This window comes from Loxodonta africana, chromosome 1 (genome assembly GCF_030014295.1).
Source record: "Loxodonta africana isolate mLoxAfr1 chromosome 1, mLoxAfr1.hap2, whole genome shotgun sequence".
NCBI classification, from domain to species: domain Eukaryota; kingdom Metazoa; phylum Chordata; class Mammalia; order Proboscidea; family Elephantidae; genus Loxodonta; species Loxodonta africana.
The window spans coordinates 56,340,828-56,360,545 of record NC_087342.1 but is presented as its reverse complement, the minus strand read 5'-3'; the positions used below and the strand labels follow the sequence as shown (position 1 = coordinate 56,360,545).

Below are 19,718 nucleotides of genomic sequence, written 5' to 3'. Positions count from 1 at the left end.
GTAGAGAAAATAGTTTTTCTCCAGGGTTTTAATATTAAGGTAGAGAGAATATACTTTCTTGTTTGTTTTAGTATAGCTGTGTAAACTCTGATTAATCTCTAGTCTTTAGAAAATGGCACAGGTTCTGTTCAAGATACAGCTGAGCAGCCTGTTCCACTCTTAACAAACACCCTAATACCTTACAACATGTTTTCTCCTATTCACAATGGGTGACTGAGAGCTTGACATAACTAACGCCATAATGATGCTTTAAGTAATCTCTGAAAACATTTTTTTTTTTTTTGCACCAGCTGCACCTGTGTCTTCCAAAGGGGTGCTGAGCTCTCTCAGCTCCTCTGGCCTTGGTCTCTCCTCTTCTTTGTTCCCTTGAGAAATGGTCTTCAGCCTGTAAAACAGCAGCTAGAAAAGCTTCCTGACATTTTTAATCTACAACTTTCTTTCTTGCTCCCTATCTCAGCCAGAGTGGACTTGGCAGAACAGTTCCACTAGCCGAGAGATTCTTCTGTGAGCTTTTTAGCCTGTTACAAACATACTGATTAGAGTCCAGATGTCTGAGATGCATATCTTTAGTTTAATAAAGAGTTTCTTGTAGTTTTGTGATGTGTAAGACCGTCTGTGAACTGCGTGATCAAAACATTAGGTAGCCCTGACCTTCCCCCTATAAAACTCTCCCACTAGCTCTTTAGAATTAGGCAGAATTTGGGAGAAATTTAACCCCCTCTGTCTCTTGAATACCACTGTTCAATAAAGCCCTCTTACTGCTTACCTCCTCCTGTCTTAGTATTGGCTTTGCGGCAGATGGCTGGAACCTGCAATTTGCGGTAACACTTTGATGAGTCTGAGAGAGAAAGTTTTATATTTTACTTCTTTGAGTCTGTCTCTGCTTTCCAAAATTGATCAAAGAACAGTTTTATTCATAAATTTCACCAGGGACTGTTGGGATTAAAAGTAACAATAATAAAAACCCATGCCAGACCAGCTTAGGCGTACAACGAGATTATTTGATATATAAAACTGAGAAGTCCTAAAGCAGGGTTGACTCTGCATGTCTCTGCCATCATTAGGCCCTCGTGCCGTTGCTCTGAGTCCATAGGCTCCCCCATCCCTGGGCTGGCTGCCTACAAGGAAAGCTAGAAGCAGTGGGGCAGCACTTCCTGGCATTACATCCTCAGAGGGTTTTGACTTCTCATTTTGGATCTCTTTCTTTGTTCTTTGCCCTCCTACTAGGATGAAATGATCAAAGTCCGAACAGATACCAAATTAGACTTCAATCTCGAGAAGAGCAGAGTAAAAGAATTGGTATGTTCCTTTACTAAAAATTAAAAATAGATTATGAATTCATTTCTGTTCAGAACGCAATGCTTGGTCAAGTCTGAGTTTACATACAGTTCACAATTACAGTTAAATATTTACCTATTTTTCAGTATCCAACAGTTTTGTATTTTTTTATTTTGATTATATTTTAGATGAGGGTTTAAATGTGATGCCTTCATAATTAAAACCTTGGTCAAACTCAGTTCGAATCTGTTTTTGTTTGTTTCAGAGGTGCTAAATTATTAGTAAGGAGCCCTGATGACGCAGTGGGTAAACACTGGGCAGCTAACCTAAAGGTTGGCAGTTCGAACCCACCCAGCGGCTCTGTGGGAGAAAGGCCTGGTGATCTGCTCCTGTAAAGATTACAGCCAAGAAAACCCTATGGGGCAGTTCTACTCTGTCACATGGGGTTGCTGTGAGTCACAGTCAACTCAGCAGTGTCCAACAACAACAGATCATTAGTATGTTACCCAGGTGTTGTTCATAAAGAAATTAAACTCAGTCTCCATCTATATAATACTGATTTGAATGTCCCTGATTTACAAGTTAAATTGATACTCTCAGACCGTATTTATTAATTTATAGCAATTAATTGTATTATTGCATAATTACTGTGTATTCTGCAGCTAGCATGTATTTAACAAGAGTTGAAGATGAGTTATTTGGCCCTCTTGTTCCCTCCGTTCATAAAGTTATTTAGCAGTGTTTCAGTTAACTGTGGTGATATTGTTTTTACAGGAAGTTTCAAGAGCAATATGGTTTTGGGGTGCCACATAGATGTTCTTTTAAAAATCACAGCAATGTCAGAATTTAGGCTTTTTTCTTGTGGTTCAGTCAATATTGAGTTAGTGCAGATGGGAGTTTAAAGGTGGCCAGAAATAACAGCTCCACCCTGCCCTCTGGTGGTGGTCTAATCCATAGCACTTGCCTCTGAAACACTAACATCTAAAGACGGTGGCGAGCGTTGTTCTTTGGTCTTGTGACGTAGTCTGGGGTGGTGGTTTTATTTTTTTCTTTTCCAACCTCTAAGCAATGCTGTTTTTATAGTCTGTTCCTCTGGCAGTCACTGGGAAATACTTTATAGCTAGGAAGTTTCTGGATACTTCAAAGCATTAATTTTTTCCCTATAACAATATTAATTTAGGTCTTAAAATTCGTCACTTAAATTGTCATTTGCTCAATTAAATCCTGATGCCACCAATAAGGAGATTTATCTGAGTTTAAGGAGATACGTCTGACTTTAATCTCAGCGTCAACAAAACTGCACAGTAGTCTGTTTCTCTAGTAACTCTAGATTGTGACTGTGCTCAAGTGGGTTGGGTTTTTTGTTTCTTAATTAAAAACCAACATGTGATGATTTAGTGCATTTTTTTGTGTATATGTACTTACGTTTCATGATATCAACACAATGTCACAGAATAAGATTTCTTGAGACTATTCGTTGCCCAGCTTTTGATCTTCCCTGCCTTTTGTCTGAGTCTCAAGTAGTGGCCTGTTTTGTTTGTAGTTACGATGGGATAGCTTCTAAGTTGGATTGTTCTCCACCATTTCAACACTTTCTAAGCCAAAGAGTATATGACTCAGCATCCATCTAAGTTGGCCCTGGGGATGCTAATGTAATAGTGGGAGGGGCCTGGAGACAGCCCAGTACCAAAAAAACAAACCAAACCCATTGCCATGGAGTCGATTCAGACTCACAACGACCCTATAGGACAGAGCAGAACTGCCCCATGGAGTTTCCAAGGAGCGCCTGGCAGATTCGAACTGCCGACCTCTTGGTAAGCAGCTGTAGTACTTAACCACTACGCCACCAGGGTTTCTGACAGCCCAGTAAAGGCATAATAACAGAAAACCACAGCAGAGACAGGTGAAGGGTGACAAAAGGGAACCCAGATATTGGGGGGATGAGTGAGTATAAATAACAAACCTCAAGTAACACATAAAGAGAAAGGCAGATGGCTGCTCTATCCCTGAAGTGATTTTCTGGTGTTATGTATCCTTGGAAGTCCTGAGACTTAAGACACCAGAGAAGGAGAAGAGATAAAAGGGATAAATCAGAACCTGACTGGTGTTACCTGTTTGTTTCAGTATTCATTGAATGAAAGGAAGCTGCTTGAAATGAGGACAGAAGTAGTGGCATTGGTAAGAAATGAGGCTTTGCTTTTCCTTCGTCACTTTATTTATCTTGGCTTCACCCACGCATGGTTAGTGCTGTTTATAATGGTGTGTTGTAGGAAGATGTACTCGAGTTCATTGTCATAGGATTTTCTGCAAATAACAAAATAATTCATTATCACAGCAAAAGTTTAAATCATATCAATTGAAGAATTTGAATATAATAAGGAATACAACCTTATAGGACAGAATTAAACTGCTCTATTTTTTTTTTATGGGGTTTCTAGGGAGCACCTGGTCGAACTGAACTGTCAGCTTTTCGGTTGGCAGTCAAGCTCTTAACCGCCGTACCACCAGGGCTCTGACTTTTTATTATTTTCTAAACTTACGGCAGGCATTGATTCTTTTCCATACTGTATTACCTGGAACTTCTAGAACCTATAAGAGACATTCACAAAAGAACTGTGGCTCTTAAGTGCCTCTGGGGTATTTCTTGTCTACTCAGCCTGGCATTTCCTTATTCTTTGCCTGAATTGGCAGCTGAAGGGAACTATACACTTGCCCTAGGATCTTAAGTGAAGTGTTTCCAGTGTCTTCAGGCACAAATGCTGTATTATAACCACTTTATAATATCAGCCAAACTTACTGCCCTTTGGGGGTTAATTATGTAACTACTTTTATTGTGGTATGTTTAGGAAAAAAAACCTAAATTGGCCCTTGGATAGACAAGCCTCATAATAATGAAACATTTGGTGTTTGAACTATGAAGGAAGAAAGCTTTTAAAACTGGATAGAAATAGTTTCAAGACAAGCACTGTAACTTTTAGGTTATCTGAGTCTCCTTTTTTTTTTTAAAGCCTTTTTGAGTCTACTGTAAGAGCTTTCACTAAGGGGAATTTACAAGTATGTGACATACTCATTGCCACCAAGAACAGACTGACTTAGTAATGTTGCCTTATTTGTAGAGCAATTTGTGTTTACGAAAGCTTTTTCACATAGATGATCACATGCGATTCTCTAAACAGCCTGTATGAGGGCAGGGCCAATGCTGTTTTTTTCCTTTTTCTAGAGAGAAGGAAACCGACAGCTAGAGTCCTGACCATTGGCATGAGAATAGTAGAAGTAGGACTAAAACCCCAGTCTCCTGAGTCTTAGCCCAGGTTTTCTTTGACAGTGCCCTGCCGGGAATGGACTTGGAATGACAGAGCCGCGGGCTGGTAACCGGAAGTGGTTTAATGCTGTCAATCTCTCTGTTTCCAAAGCACGCCCAGCAAGATCGGGCCCTCACTCAGACAGACAGGAAGATTGACACTGAGGTTGCTGGCCTCAAAACCATGCTCGAATCACACAAACTTGATAATATTAAATATTTAGCAGGTAAGCTATCTTGTATTCAAACATTAGCTCACTGGCAGATAACTGCATTTCGTTGATTTTAACATACTCCTCCCTCCCCCTGCCCCGTTTTAATCTCTCTGAAATTGGGAGGTATCATACGTTAATTGGCAATTTTCTTTGTTAGTCATAAATAAACTAATGGCGTACTTTACAATCAGTGGACTCTTAAGCTGGGTGGGATACTGTAATCGAACTATAATTATTAAGTGATATTCAAGATAAATATTCTATGCCTTTCGAGTTACTGATTGTTCTGCTTCAGTTGGTGACACCCCTTTTAAGGAGCTATTTTGCTCTCACAGGTTTTGACAAAAGAGAGGGAGAAAAGATTCATGGACAAAAAATTCTGAAGGCATTATTTTAAGTCAAACTTACATTTTGGACGAATCAGATATTTTATAGTTAGACCAGTACTTTGTAACACAGTTTTGCCCTTTCTCTTAAAGTACTTGTCCCTTTACAGTGCGGACGCGCACGTTGTGAACAGGATCTTCCTGAGGCTGAACTGTTACTGGAAGGGGTTCTTGAATATCGGGTGCACTTGCCCTTTGGAGATGGCAAGCTGGGGTTGTGGGATTTGCTTTGTTCGTGGGCAGGCATCTCATGGCAATTTAATTTTGTTGTTTTTTGGTGGATGAGTGTGTGTGCGTTTTTGTATTACACGTGTATCCTCGAGTAACTGTTAATACAACTAATAGCACTCTCAATTATTGTTTTTTTTTTTGCAGGGTCTGTATTTACATGCCTAACTGTAGCTCTGGGATTTTACCGCCTGTGGACGTAATAAAGTGTCTCTTTTAAAGGGCTCTCTGTTGTTTTTGCCTTAAGAACACCAGATTGTCTTCTTTCTCATTTTGACGTTTAACCCTGATTTTGATGTATATTATTTATTTCTGTACATATCATGGACCTAGAACCACACGAACCACAGTAAAGGTGTCAGGAATTTCATGATGGTTCCTCTCAGCTGTCGCTTTGCCTTTGTAACGCTGAGTGGTGGCGGACGAGGCGCTACGTACCAGCAGTAATTCCCTGTGTAATTCTCTGCAGTTTTCACTTTTCCTCACACAGAGGATTTGGGGACTGTCATCTCAAGGGCACATTGGCTTTCATGAGTGTCAAAGAATCATTGAAACGAAACCAAGAGCACCAAGTCCTCTTTACCTGGTGATCCGTCGTTTACATCAGCTGGGCCCTCTACCACAGTCTGTGACTCCACAGTATTTATTGTGTTTCAACTCCTAGTTGTTGGAATGTCAGTGCTACAGCTGTACTTCTACACTCAAAGGAGGTTTGTTTTTATTTTTTATTTTTTTTTGTCTCAGTAAGTTATTGCTATAGTTTTTATGTGCCTTCCAGCTAGAAAATCGTGTTGCCTAATGGAGTGTTGTAACATAACGGGAACTCTTTTCTCTTCTTAGGTTGCTAGATTTTTCTCCCCTCCTCTCCTCCCACCCCGCCTCTTTTCCCCATTTGTGGCGTATCTACCTAGAAAATGCTGATTCTCAGCATGAAACTCTACCTTGTGGGACAGAATCTCCTTCCTCCTGATCTTCCTGTACTTCTTACACAATTAAGGCACTCAGTTTGTCTTCTCTGGCGATAGGTATGCACATCTTAAAGATGAAATCTCTGATGAATACACTTATCACCGCAGATTGTCGGCTTCGAAACGAGTGGAGAACTGTCGTGCCAGCTCTCATCCTATTCTAGATGGCTTTCTTTTGTTGTTAAAGATGTTCTCATATCTACCTTAGCTCTGTATTTAAACAAATTCTCTGATACCACTGGGGTTGTTTTGGAGAAGCACTCAGTCATTTGTCATTGACTGGCACATTTGAGAGAATAAGCATTTTAGAAATAATGATGTTGGAACCTCTCCTGTCTTCGTCCACACACGCGCACACAGCCGGGTGCAGCGGAACCACCACATAAAGATCCTTGAACAGTTGGTAAAACAAACTACCGGTTCTCACCATTCAACCAATCAATAAAAAATGTACTTTTTGTCACTTTGTGTAGCGCAAAGATTCAGAGCTCTAAATAAGTGTGAAAATCAAGTATTTTTGCATCTGTGCTCGGTTTCACAGTGAAGCATTGTCATTTAATCTTCTCCAAGTAGATTCAGACTCACCTGTGTAATAAAATTCTTTTTTGATGCGTTCTTCCATTTTCAGAGAAGGATCCTCAGGAGGTCGGGCATATTTAGCAGTTACCTGAAGTGCAGGGGCTTCAGAGAGTGGCTACCCGTTAAGAGCACACCTGTAACTACTGAAGGAAGGTGTAGCCTTGCGCTAGTGAGGGCTTGGAGGAAGGGCGCAGAGCGTGGAGCTCCTGTCAAGTCACACCTCCAAAGCAAAGACTTCCCCAGAGGGAATAGTACCTCATACAAATTATGGTCCAAAGCAAGCAATGACTTGCGTAGGTTAAAAACAGAAGTGTCCATATATCCTGATAAAATGTTTTTAAAATAACATACAGCGGGATGTCATTCTTTCATCTGCCGGAAGTATTCCCATATGGTGTTCCTGTTGGAGCTCCTGGGCTGCATTATTCTGTCTCTGTCGCTCGCCTGGACCCTGGGTTTGCTGTAGAGGTCTGTGCAGCACAGCACAGCGCAGCACCCCCCCCCCCCTTTTTCTGCCTTGGGAACAGTGAGCTCTCTGACGGTGGGAATTGCATCCCCCTCTGCATGTGAGGAGGGTTCAGGAATGTGCTGTGTCTGTTTAGTCAAATATATTCAATTTGAAAAATATTTTAGCCAAAAGTGCGAGTGTCTTCTTCCCGTTGCTGACCCCAGCACCTGGAACAGTGTAAGCATGACGTCCAAAACTTACCCAAACCCACTGCCGTGGAAGCGATTTCAGCTCAGAGCCACCCCAAAGAACTTCCAAGGCTGTAAGTCTCTACAGAAGCAGACTGCCACATCTTTCTCCTGCGGAGCCGCTGCTGGTTTCCAGCTGCCAACCTTTTGGTTAGCAGTCACCTTAACCATTATGCCACCAGGGCTCCTAAGCATACTATAAAAACCCATGGCCATTGAGTCGATTCAAACTCCTAGCAACCCTAAAGGACAGAGTAGAACTGCCTCATAGAGTTTCCAAGGAGCAGCTGGTGGATTCAAACTGTCAGCCTTTTTGTTAGCAGCCGTAGCTCTTTACCACTGGACCACCAGAGCTATAGTCTCTGTTAAAACTGCCTGAGCTGCGTTGGCTACCAGAATTCAGATCACCCTAAAAAACTAGGCATTACTGTGGAGAAGGAAGACCGCCAACAACCTTGTGTCTCGAACGTGGGGACATTAACCACATTTTAACCACAGGTTAATACCTCTTTAGGTATCAGTGAAAACAACGTTGTCAGAGGCCTAAAGCAAATAGTAAATGGACAGGATCTTGTATTTCCTTCTCATGCACTAGTCTTCCTTCATTCTTAGAGGGCTTGTCTGCAGCCCTACTTTATCCCCTTTCCTCTCCTGTATCTTTTTTAAAGATCCTGCGTTCCAGCTTCACTCCATTCCTGCACCATGAATAAGCAACACCTGTTTGTGTGCCGCTTCTTTACTGGAAGCACTCAGTTTCTTTGCTGGTTTTATTCTCAGCTTCTAGCTTAATGTCTCGAGAAACTGAATCTGAATGTGTTCATTTTTTCCCTTAAGTATGCCAAGTACCTCAGTCAAGAAGTCACAAGTTCAAAACGAAAGGCTTGACTCAAACCAGAAGTGTTGCTGGAATTTGTCTCTGAACATTTGAAAAACAAATTGTGAATCCTTTTTCTGAGCCGCAGTGAACACATCCCTGTGTGCCTGGATCGTCTGTCAACATTAACACTGTACATTGCTCTTTCTGGAGTTTCTGGGTGGTGCAAGCAGTTGACACGCTCGCCTGCTAACGGAAAGGTTGGAGGTTTGAGTCCACCCAAAGGCACCTTGGAAGAAAGGCCTGGCAATCTTCCAAAAAATCAGCCACTGAAAACCCTGTGGAGCACAGTTTTACTCTGACACACTTGAGGTTGCCATGGGTTGGAGTCAACAGCAACTTGGTTTTTTTTTTGTTTTGTTTTTTTGGTTCTCCTTTGTAGCTGTACCTAGTAGCACAGTCTCCCTAGTCTCCCCTCTTAGCTCCTAGTCTCCTTATCCCCAGCCTCGCTGCCTGTTAATTAACTGTGTTAGTATTGGCAAGAATTTCTCTCTCCACCCAAAAGTGCTATGTTCTAAGGATGTTTGTGTTTCTTAACAGACATGATATAGACAGCATTATCAAACTCATGTTAGGCAACTTCAGCTTTGTCATAAGTTTATCCAATTTGTTTGGCTTTTTTGGACACTAAAACAAAAATATGTTAAATGGAAATAATTTATATAAATTGTGAATGTCTTTTTATTGGAATTTTCTTTGGGAAATACTTACCTTTCTACAGACTTATAATTACATTCTTCTGATTATAACGCAAGTCATTTCTTAACCATTTTATTACTTAAGCTAATATTCAGTTACATTTTATTATATAATAGAGTGGGTGTAATGTTTTTATATGCTGTATGTGACTGATAACGGTTTCTGATTCAAAGTAAATGAAAAACTGGAACGACTTGCCTACAGTGTATTTCAACTGTTATCCCATCCAATTGTATAATAATACTGGTGTATTATAAGTAAATCTAATATTTGAAGAGTTGGATTTACATAGGAAATAAATTTGAAAGTGATTATTTGACTCACAAAATAAATTTTCATTCTTCATAAACATTGCTTTTGTGTGGTCCTGTTTAAGGGTAGATGATGAGGTTTATGTACAAGTGTTTAGACATATCTATGAGGACTCAAAGGTCCCTTGTGGCACACATGGTTTGCACTTGACTACCTACCTAACGAGCCCTGGTGGTGCAGTGGTTAAGAACTTGGCTGCTAACCAAAAGGTCAGCAGTTCGAATCCACCAGCTGCTCCTTGAAACCCTGTGGGGCAGTCCTACTCTGTCCTATAGGGTCACTATGAGTCAGAATCGACTTGATGGCAACAAGTTAGGTTTTTTCTTTGGTTACTAACCTAAAGGTTGGCAGTTCAAACCCACCCAGTGGTGCCGTGGAAGAAAGGCCTGGTGATCTCTTGCCATAAAAATTACAGGCAAGAAAGTCGTATGGAGCAGTTTATTCTTTAACACATGACGTGGCGTCACCATGAGTCAGAATTGACGGCGATGGTTTGGTTTTTTTTTTTTAATGAGGACTCAGGTTGCGAATAATAGAATTTCAAATCGGACTAGCTTGAACAGACAAGAATTTGCTCTTTTGGTTTACATAACTAAAGTTTCAGAAAGGGCAAACTGTCAGGTGCATCACATTTTCCTCTCTGCACCTCTTTCCTCCACTGTCTCTGGGTAGTTGTCGTTCTCAGCCCAGCTTCTAGCTTGGGGAACCTGTCTGTGGGAAGCACCCGCGCGTGACCTTGTGGCTCAGGAACTGCAGCGTTCCACTTTGAAAATGCCTGGGAAGGAGGTGTGAAAAGCAAGCTGCCTAGGTAGCTGCAAGGTCTCGAGAAGGATGCTGCAGCTCCTGCTACACGATCCTGCCCTGAGGCTCTTTTGAGGGAATTTCCGGGTCTGGAAAAGGAGTTCTTGAGTCAGCCAGTGCAGGCTGATCCTAGGTGTCCTAACGCCTACTTCAGAGGAAAACAAAGCAACGCCTTGGGAAAGTGGATGAAAGGAATTAAATAGCCTGGGAATTAATTTCAGGTACCTTTTGTTTTTTCCAACCAGCAATCTTTTACCAAAGTTGGAGAATAAGGTTAACTAGATTTGAGGGTGAGCAGCTAAGGTTCTAACAGGCAGACAGCAAATGAGACGGCCCTAAAGGATTTGTGAACAGGGTTGTTAGCCTCATGTTCAGAAAGTATGCAGTGTGTCAGACTTTAACTGTCCGTGCCATTGTCTCACCTGGGCCCCTTTTTCACATCAGCAGCATATGAACAGACTAAAGACTTTTTCTTCACCCTGGATCTTTAATTTCTTTAAAAAAAATTTTATTTTAAAGAATATAAGCTTTATCCCTGGAATCCAAACCTCTGGCATTCCGCAGCAGAGCTTCGTTGCTAGTTGTACCTCTACCTTAGTTTTGCAGTATTCACAGGAGAAGGGTCTTAGTGACCAGTGTCAGCCACAGGGCCTGAGGGTAAGCATCCTTCATTTGAGCAGAGATCCGTAAGCTTTTGGTCACCTTTTCCATGTCACAAGTACACAGATGACTATCTTTAGGCCAACACTTGCAGGAATAAAGTTGAAACATGGGTGTTTTACAAGGTCGTAATTTTTCAGTTTAAACTCATCCTAATTTCTTGCATGTACTGTGTTTCAGTAATCCCTAACGAGTTAACACTTCTGAAGCCTCAGGCTGGCTTAGTATTATAGCCCACGAAGTTTCCATTTAGTACATTGCTTCTGTGGTCTTTCAGAGAAGGTTTGTCAACTGTTTTCCTGTTCAGTCACCTCAGACTCCACAACCCTCTTCTCTCCAGAGAGAAGAACCAGCTGCTCAGTAGCATCTTGTCCCTTATAGCATAAAAGTGTCTTTTTCTAACCCAGAAATATTTTTTTACCGTTTTCTTTTATATTTATAGGATATTTTTGGGGTTGCAGAGTGCTTTCACATTTGCTTTCTGATTTGAACCACACAACATCCCAAGAGACACAATAATAGGCAATGTTTCTCTCCACCCTGTAGGATTGCTATTCATGAAAACCTCAATGGTAAGATTTTGTGGGGAAAAGATGGGAGACAGAGAATCGAGATATTCAGTGAACCCACGAAAGCACTTATAAGTATTTTTTTACCTTTGCATCAGTAGTTAGATGCTTTCAACTGCAGGCAACATAAACAGTGACCTAGGCCTAACGACATTTTTTATTTACCTTTTTATTGTACTTTAGATGAAGGTTTACAGAGCAAACTAATTTCTCATTAAATAATTAATACACTTTACTGTTTTGTGACATTGGTTGCCAACCCCACAATATGTCAACACTCTCCCCTTTTTGACCTTAGGTTCCCCATTACCAGCTTTCCTGTCCCCCCTGCCTTCTAGTCCTTGCCCCTGGGCTGGTGTACCCATTTAGTCTCATTTCGTTTTATGGGCCTGTCTAATCTTTGGATGAAGGGTGCATGTAAGGAATAACTTCATTACTGAGCTGTAAGAGTGGCTGGGGGCCATACTCTCTGGATTCCTCTAGTCTCTGTCAGACCAGTAAGTCTGGTCTTTTTTGTTTGTGAGTTAGAATTGTGTTCTGCATTTTTCTCTAGCTCTCTCCAGGAACCTCTGTTGTGGTCACTATCAGAGCAGTCAGTGATGGTAGCTGGGAAACATCTAGCTGTGCTGGACTCAGTCTGGTGGATATTTACTCTTGAAATAGGCAGTCGTTAGGGTTGAGTTAGCAGCTTAATGGTGCCTTCAAGGACCCAACTCTTCTCGTCTTCCCACTCTTTCCTTCCTGTATGTGTTAGCTTTCTGTTTCAGGCCTGGGGTTGCCTGAACACAAGAAGGCTGCCACAGTTCCAGGCATTGCATCCTCACATGAGACATCCAAAGCAAAAAGCGAGAGAGGTGCAAACTTCTTGTGTGTCTTCTTTTAATCAGGGAGAGAGATTTTCCCTCAGAATCTCTCCCACTACAAAAAAAAAATTTTTTTTTATGTCTCATAGATCAGGATTAGTTAGATCTTGGCCACCTGCAGCAAGAGAAGTTGCAAAGTGAAATAATCGGCTTTTTCAGCCCCTCCGGTAGGAAGTAAGTAGCCCTGGTGGTACAGTGGTTAAGCACTCAGCTGCTAACTGAAATGTCGGCAGTTGAAATCCACCAGCCGCTCCACAGGAGAAAGATGTGACAGTCTGCTCCTATAAAGATTACAGCCTTAGAAACCCGATGGGGCAGTTCTACTCTGTCTTGTAGGGTCACTATGAATCAGGATCGACTCGACAGCAATGGGTTTGGTTTTGGGGTGGTAGGAAGTCGGCAAAGAAGAAGGAGACTGAAAATGGTCATTGGACAGGCATTCAGCAGTGTTAGTTACAATGCTCATGACAATAAAACAATGCACCCTAAATAACCATCAAGTTACCGTCCCTTGGTGGCTAGAAACACTTCAGAATATCCCTCCTCTTTATTTCCAGTGATATGTGGGCAATTTTATTTTATTCTGTTTCACATAATATTGGTACTGGCTCTCTAACCAAATCTTCAATTCCTGGTTTTCATTTTATGACTAGTTTCTAGGATCTCACTATAGTCCCAGATTCACTTGGATGCTTCAAGGAAAAAAGTTGTTAATTAAATTTGCATACACATTTGGATATTTCTCAAAACTTCTCAATATAAGGGGTTATATATACTTGGCTCTACTATTTTTTTCTATCATTTTAATTCATGGTCAGTCACTGCAGGACAAAGGACTTGGTTTGGCCTTTGTCTCTGGTTTCCTGAAGATAACCCTGGGAATTTGCCAGCAATGAGCTGCCTTTATTTGCAAATGTAGTGGGAGCCCCAAAGACCACAGCTGGCAAATAACTTCAGGAAGGGAGAGGACCACGAAGCAGCGATTGCGCATATTCATTGATGGGACTTGATGGGACTGATCTTGAGATGAGGCACCTATCATGCCTATGCATTGAGGCCCCAATGACTGTTATAAAGGACCCTTTTCTTCAGAGCTTCCTTGGAGCTTTGGGATTGATGACGCATGGGGGAGGACTGTACATCCCTGGGGACATGAAGCTCTGTGGGGAGACCCATCCCAGAACTCACCCTTTTTGTGTTTGTATCTTTTCTCTGCAGAATTAAAGATAGCCCTTTTCCAGGAGTTGGTGAGTTGTGGCAAAAAATGATCAGACCTAAGGAAATAGTGGGGCTGGCTGGTCTGAAGTGGAGGGAGTCGTGCGGACTTCATAGCTCGCACCTGGTACCTTGAGAAGTAGAGGAAAGCCCCCAAAGTCAGGGCTGGCTGGTCTGAAGTGGGGAGTGTTGTGTGGACTCCCTAGCTTGCTTGCACCCAGCACCCACTGACCTAGTCCCGGGGTGAAAGAAAGGGCTGTGTGGAGCCGCTGGGGTCTGGACTGACCAGGGAAGGGAAACTGGAATTTCCCAGGACTACTTTGATACCACAAACTGGTGTCAGTAGAAGTGGGATCCAATGTGACAACTCCTGACTTAGGAGGAAGTAGAAGTGGGTGTGGGATTGTGGATGACTACTTTGGTCGATGTTATCTGTAAATGAAAGTAAGCTGCTTTCTGTAAGTAACAAACGGCTTTCGCAATGGCCAACACTGTGTGCGACACAGTCATTCGTGAGTTTTCTCCATCAAGATGGATGTGAATTCCTTTGCTTGGTTGTGAGCACCAGCACGTCTTTACGGACAAGTGCTGGCCAGCCCTTAAGGTTTAAGAAAACTCTAAGGGACTAAGTTTAAGACTGAGAAAAATCTATTAACTTTTCCCTGCAAATGAATAAAACCATGATTATCTTGTTTTAGTGGTATAATATCTCAGTGCAGTTCCTAAACACCAGTTTTTATGGTCAAATAATTTGACAACTTATGTGATGAGTCAGGAACCCTGGGTTCAGCTTCCAGCCTTGCCACTTACCGCACTCTTGGGAAAACCAGTCAACCTTGCCAAGCCTCAATTCCCACATTTCTAAAATAACAACAATAATGATGACAGGAATGCTTGTTGAGCACTTACTATATACCAGGCACTGTTCTCAATCATTATGGGATCAGCTAGTCTCCATGACGTTCCTGTGAAGTAAGTAGTATAATTATCTCTCTTTTACAGATAAGGAAACTGAGGCATTAGAAACTTGAAGTAACTTGCCCAAGATCACCCAGCTTAATAAGTGGTGACTCCGGATTCAAACCCAAGTATCCTGATGCCAGAGAACAGGTTCCCTGCCCATCTGATAGCACTTAGCAAGGATCAAATGAAAATGGCTTTTAAAATCCCATACATGCAAAGAAAACACAATGTAGTCAGCGTACAATAACTGGAATCACTTCCTAGTAATTACTAGTAATATTGCTTACACCACTACCCAAACAAGCAAATTTCCTTTAGTACTTTTCCTAGCAACCATCCCAGAGTCCCAAGCAGACGTATTTATTGAGAAAATGCAGTATTCTAACAAAAGAAACTAATCCTTTGAACAGATAGGTAGAAATTGTAGGTATTAGTGTTGGGATTGTAGGTGGGTTTTGGAGGAGCTCTGGTGGCTCAATGGTTAAGTGCTTGGCTGCTAACCTAAAGGTTGGCGGTTCGAACCCACCAGCTGCTCCATGGGAGAAAAGACCTGGCGATCTGCTCCCCTAAAGATTACAGCCTAGGAAACCCTATTGGGCAGTTCTATTCTGTCACGTGGGGTTGCTATGAGTCAGAATTGACATGAAGGCACCCAACAACAACATTGAAGGAATTTACGTAATTGAATAGGAAATAAATATAAGCTCTCAAGTGTTATATCTTACCAACTCTTATCAACTCTTTGTACAGGCCCCGGAATGACTGTGAATTTTTATCTTTTTATTTGGGAGGTGTTATATAGAAACCCTGGTGGCGTAGTGGTTAAGTGCTATGACTGCTAACCAAAGGGTCAGCAGTTCGAATCTACCAGGCACTTCTTGAAAACTCTATGGGGCAGTTCTACTCTGTCCTATAGGGTCGCTATGAGTTGGGACTCGATGGCACTGGGTCTGGTTTTTTTTTTTTTGGTTATATAAAGAGATTGATGTTGACTGTTTAGGCCTTAGATTCATGCGAAGTTTAGGCCTTAAAATAATTCCTTAGTGTTTAGTTTGGTGCCCCTCTTTTGTGACATGATCATTCACTAGAGTATTTTATTCTTAATCATCCAAGTAGGCCATCTGGGACACTGCATGAAAAAATAAAACAAATTTCACAGCTTTTCAAAAGTTCCCCAGAAAGTTAGGCTACCCAAATTCTAACTATGCCCTTGGGGACATTAGTATCTCATCCAAATTCTGTGTTTCATCGGTATAAAAACCTTCTCACCTACTCTCCGTTTCCCAAGGAGTCCGTGGAAACCAGGTGTCTCTCCCCCTTCTCAAGCAAAGCGAGACTTCAGATCTCAGAAAAATGGGAGGAAGAACGGAGACACTTGGGGGCACACCGTACTTTCCATCCAAACTCTTGCGTGTTAAAAAAAAAAAATCAAAACCATACTTCACCTCAGTAGGCAAATCCACAGAAAGTAGACTGATGGTTACCTATGGCTGGAGGGCTAAAGGGAAACAGGGAGTGACTGCTAACGGGTACAGGAATTCTGTTTATCAACCTCGTGTGTGTGTGGTAAAATACACAACATAAAATTCGCCATTTTACAAAACGGTCACAAAAGGAGAGACTGGAAGGAGGGAGCAGGCTGACTTATTAGGGGGAGAGTATGTGGGAGTATGTAGTAAGGTGTATATAAGTTTATATGTGAGAGACTGACTTGATTTGTAAACTTTCACTTAAAGCACAATAAAATTATTTAAAAAAACAAAACAAACCAAAAAAAAAATTTGCCATTTTGAAGTGTGCCACTCAGGGGCATATATACATTCACAGTGTTGTGCAACCATCGTCACTATCTTGTTCCAGAACTTTTTCATCACCCTGAAAGGCAGGGTTTCTTTTTCTATTTTTCTGTTGTGCTTTAGGTGAAAGTTTACAGCTCAAGTTAGTTTCTCATACAAAAATTTATACACATGTTGTGTGAACCTAGTTGCTCTCCCTATAGTGTGACCATACACTCCCCCGTCCACCCCAGATTTCCTGTGTTCATTAACCCAGCTTCTGCCCCTTTCTGCCTTCTCTTCTTACCTCCAGACAGGAGCTGCCCATGTAGTCTCATGTATCTACTTGAACTAATAAGCACACTCTTAATGAGTAGTATTTTATGTTTTATAGTCCAGTCTAATCTTTGTCTGAAGAGTTGGCTTCAGGAATGGTTTTAGTCTGTGGTTAACAGAGAGTCCGGGGGCCAAAGGGTTTCTTTTTAAGGTGACGAAAATGTTCTAAAATTGATTGTGGTGATAGTTGCCCAACCCTGTGAATATACTAAAAACCATCGAATTGTACACTTTAAATCGGTGGATTGTATGGCATGTGAATTCTATCTCAGTAAAGCTGTTAGAAAAAATATGCAACTATAGAAGGCAAACCCCCATTTCTTTAGAAGAAGAAGGAGCAGAAGGAGGAAAACACTAGTGGGTGTTGGAAGGAAGTGTTGGGCTGCTAACCAAATGGTAGGCAGTTCGTATTCACCAGCCATCTTTGAAAACCCTATGGGGCAATTCCACTTTGTCCCGTAGGGTCATTATGAGTCAGAATCAACATGATGGCAACGGGTTTGTTTTGTTTTGGTCCCTTCTTTTTTACATGTTCACTCTAAGATGAAGAACCAAGCCAGGGAAGTTGAGCGAGGCTTGCATCAGGCCACATGGCTAGTGAGTGGAAGAAGCCAGATCTGAGTGAGCTGATCCTTCCTTCAGTGTCTCTCCCCGTACCACGTGACTCTGGACCAGTCTCGCCAAGAAAATGACACTTTGGTTGTTATTAAATCCCAAATTACTTTTTATTAGGGCTCAGTGATAACTCATTGAAATCGTCTAGTTATCACCCAGATAGTTAAAATGTTTTGTGAGTCAGGCAGTCTCTTGGGCAGCACGAGGAGAGAAACTGAGATCACTCATTTCTGTGTTTGTCTCCCCAGCTCCTCCTTTGGGGAGTTTGTCTCCCCAGTTCCTCAGGGCAGGGTTGGATGGCTTAACTCTGCCTCCCAGTGGCCAGCACTGTGCCGGCACATCATAGGGCTCACCAGTATGTGGCGGAGAGGGGGGCAGAGCTCCCTCATCAGGCCACCGGAGGTCTCTTTTAGGGAGTGTGATAGCATGCGCCCAGAAGGGGGAACCGGAAACACAATTTCAGGGCTGGAGGCAGGAAGGTCCAGAGGTTAGCCACCCGGGGACCCCAGGCCGGTCACTCCAGAGAGAGCAGGGCCTTCAAGATTCCTTCCCCATGCCCCACAAGGCCCTCAAATTCCCCAACTGGAATGCTTTTCTTAACCAGTTAGAGAAACAGTTGCTATGAGTCAACTCTGACTCATGGCAACTCCATGTGTGTCAGCGTAGAACTGTGCTCCACAGGGTTTTTAGTGGCTGATTTTTTGGTAGCTCACCTGGACCTTTGGGTGAACTTGAAACCCCAGCCTTTCAGTTAGCACCTGAGCATATTAACCATTTGCACTACCCAGGTGCTCTACTCTGGTCTTTTGTTGTTGTTAGGTGCCGTCGAATCGGTTCCAACTCATAGCGACCCTAGCCCATCTCCAGCTGCCTAAAACCAGGAGGCCGCCGAAGGGAGGATGTGTGGGGTAGCGAAAAGGTCCTGGACTGAGACTCAGGAGGTACTAGCCTAGATGAAGACCTGAGGCACACCACCAAATCTCTTTAAACCTTAGTTGTTTGATCTCTAAAATAGGAGGGTTGGGCCAGGTGGTGTATGGTCCTTTGCAGCCCCCGTAACTGTGGTTCCAAAGACTTTGGTCTTGGAACTCAGGCCAACAGAACCCCAGTACTCAGGACTCACAGAATAATAAAATATAAATATATGAGGCCTTCCGTGAAAGAATGCCCACTATAATCGTTAACAGAAACGTAGGTGCCTTAGTCATCTAGTGCTGCCATAACAGAAATACCACAAGTGGATGGCTTGAACAAAGAGAAATTAATTTTCTCACAGCCTGTGAGGTTATAAGTCCAAATTCAGGGCATCAACTCCAGGGGAAGGCTTTCTCTCTGTCGGCTCTGGAGGAAGGCCCTTGTCCTAAATCTTCCCCTGGTTGGGGAGCTTCTCAGGCACAGGGACCCCATGTCCAAAGGATGCACTTTGCTCCTGGTGCTGCTATCTTGGTGGTATGAGGTCCCCTACTCTCTGCTTGCTTCCCTTTCCTTTTATCTCTTGAGAGATAAAAGGTGGTGCAGGCCACACCCCAGGGAAACTCCCTTTACCCTGGATCAGGGAGGTGACCTCAGGAAGGGTGCTGTTACAATCCCACCCTAATCATCTTAACATAAAATTACAAACACAAAATGGAAGACAGCCACACAATACTGGGAATCATGGCCCAACCAAGTTGACACATATTTTGCGGGGGGACACAATTCAATCCATGACAGTAGGTTAACAAAAAGAGAAACCTACTTTTTAAATTTAACTCATTCTTATTTACCCCCATCTTTGCCTTGAATCTCCATTCTTCCTGGTCAAAACTTATCTCCTCCAGAAAGCTGTCTAGATAAACCCCATTCTTCTCTGGATTTCTCCCTAGGAAAGTACTGTGTCATGGTTAGGAGCATGGCCTTGGGAACCAGGCTGCCTCAGTGTGAATCCTCTGTGACCTTGGGCAGATGACTTAACTGCTCAGTGCCTCAGTTTCCCCATCAGTAAAACAGGGGTAATAACAATACCTACCTCATAGGGTGTTTTTTTGTTTGTTTGTTTTTTTGTTTTTTTTACCTCATAGGGCTACGAGGATTAAATTAAACTATACACATAAAAGGAAACCCTGGTGACGTAGTGGTTAAGAGCTATGGCTGCTAACCCAACGGTCGGCAGTTCATATCCACCAGGCGCTCCTTGGAAACCCTATGGGGTAGTCTACTCTGTCCTAAAGGGTTGCTATGAGTCAGAATTGACTCAATGACAATGGGTTTGGTACATATAAAAAGGTACCCAGGTGGCTCAAATGGTTTGCTCTTGGCTACTAACTGGGCTACCTGCATCCATAAAGATTACAGCCAAGAAAACCCTATGGAGCGGCTCTACTCTGTAACACGTGGGGTTGCCAT

At 42.4% G+C, this 19,718-nt stretch overlaps 1 protein-coding gene across 8 annotated transcripts in view; it reads left to right on the top strand.

Moving 5' to 3' along the window:
* The window catches only part of MCUR1 (mitochondrial calcium uniporter regulator 1), a 35,335-nt gene extending 15,974 nt beyond the window's left edge, over positions 1–19,361 (top strand). The window contains exons 6-10 of one of the 8 annotated variants that reach the window (XR_010321243.1): positions 1,228–1,299; positions 3,403–3,456; positions 4,692–4,806; positions 5,556–6,118; positions 8,486–19,361. Coding sequence is in view for 4 of the 8 variants with exons in the window: in XM_064280903.1 (XP_064136973.1) it covers positions 1,228–1,299; positions 3,403–3,456; positions 4,692–4,806; positions 5,556–5,611 (297 nt within the window). In the remaining 4 variants the exon portion in view is untranslated. Of the gene's footprint in view, positions 1–1,227; positions 1,300–3,402; positions 3,457–4,603; positions 4,807–5,555 lie in introns of all 8 variants that reach the window. The other 7 variants (XR_010321245.1, XR_010321244.1, XM_064280903.1 and 4 more) reach the window with 7 other exon arrangements.
* Positions 19,362–19,718: the final 357 nt, after the last annotated feature.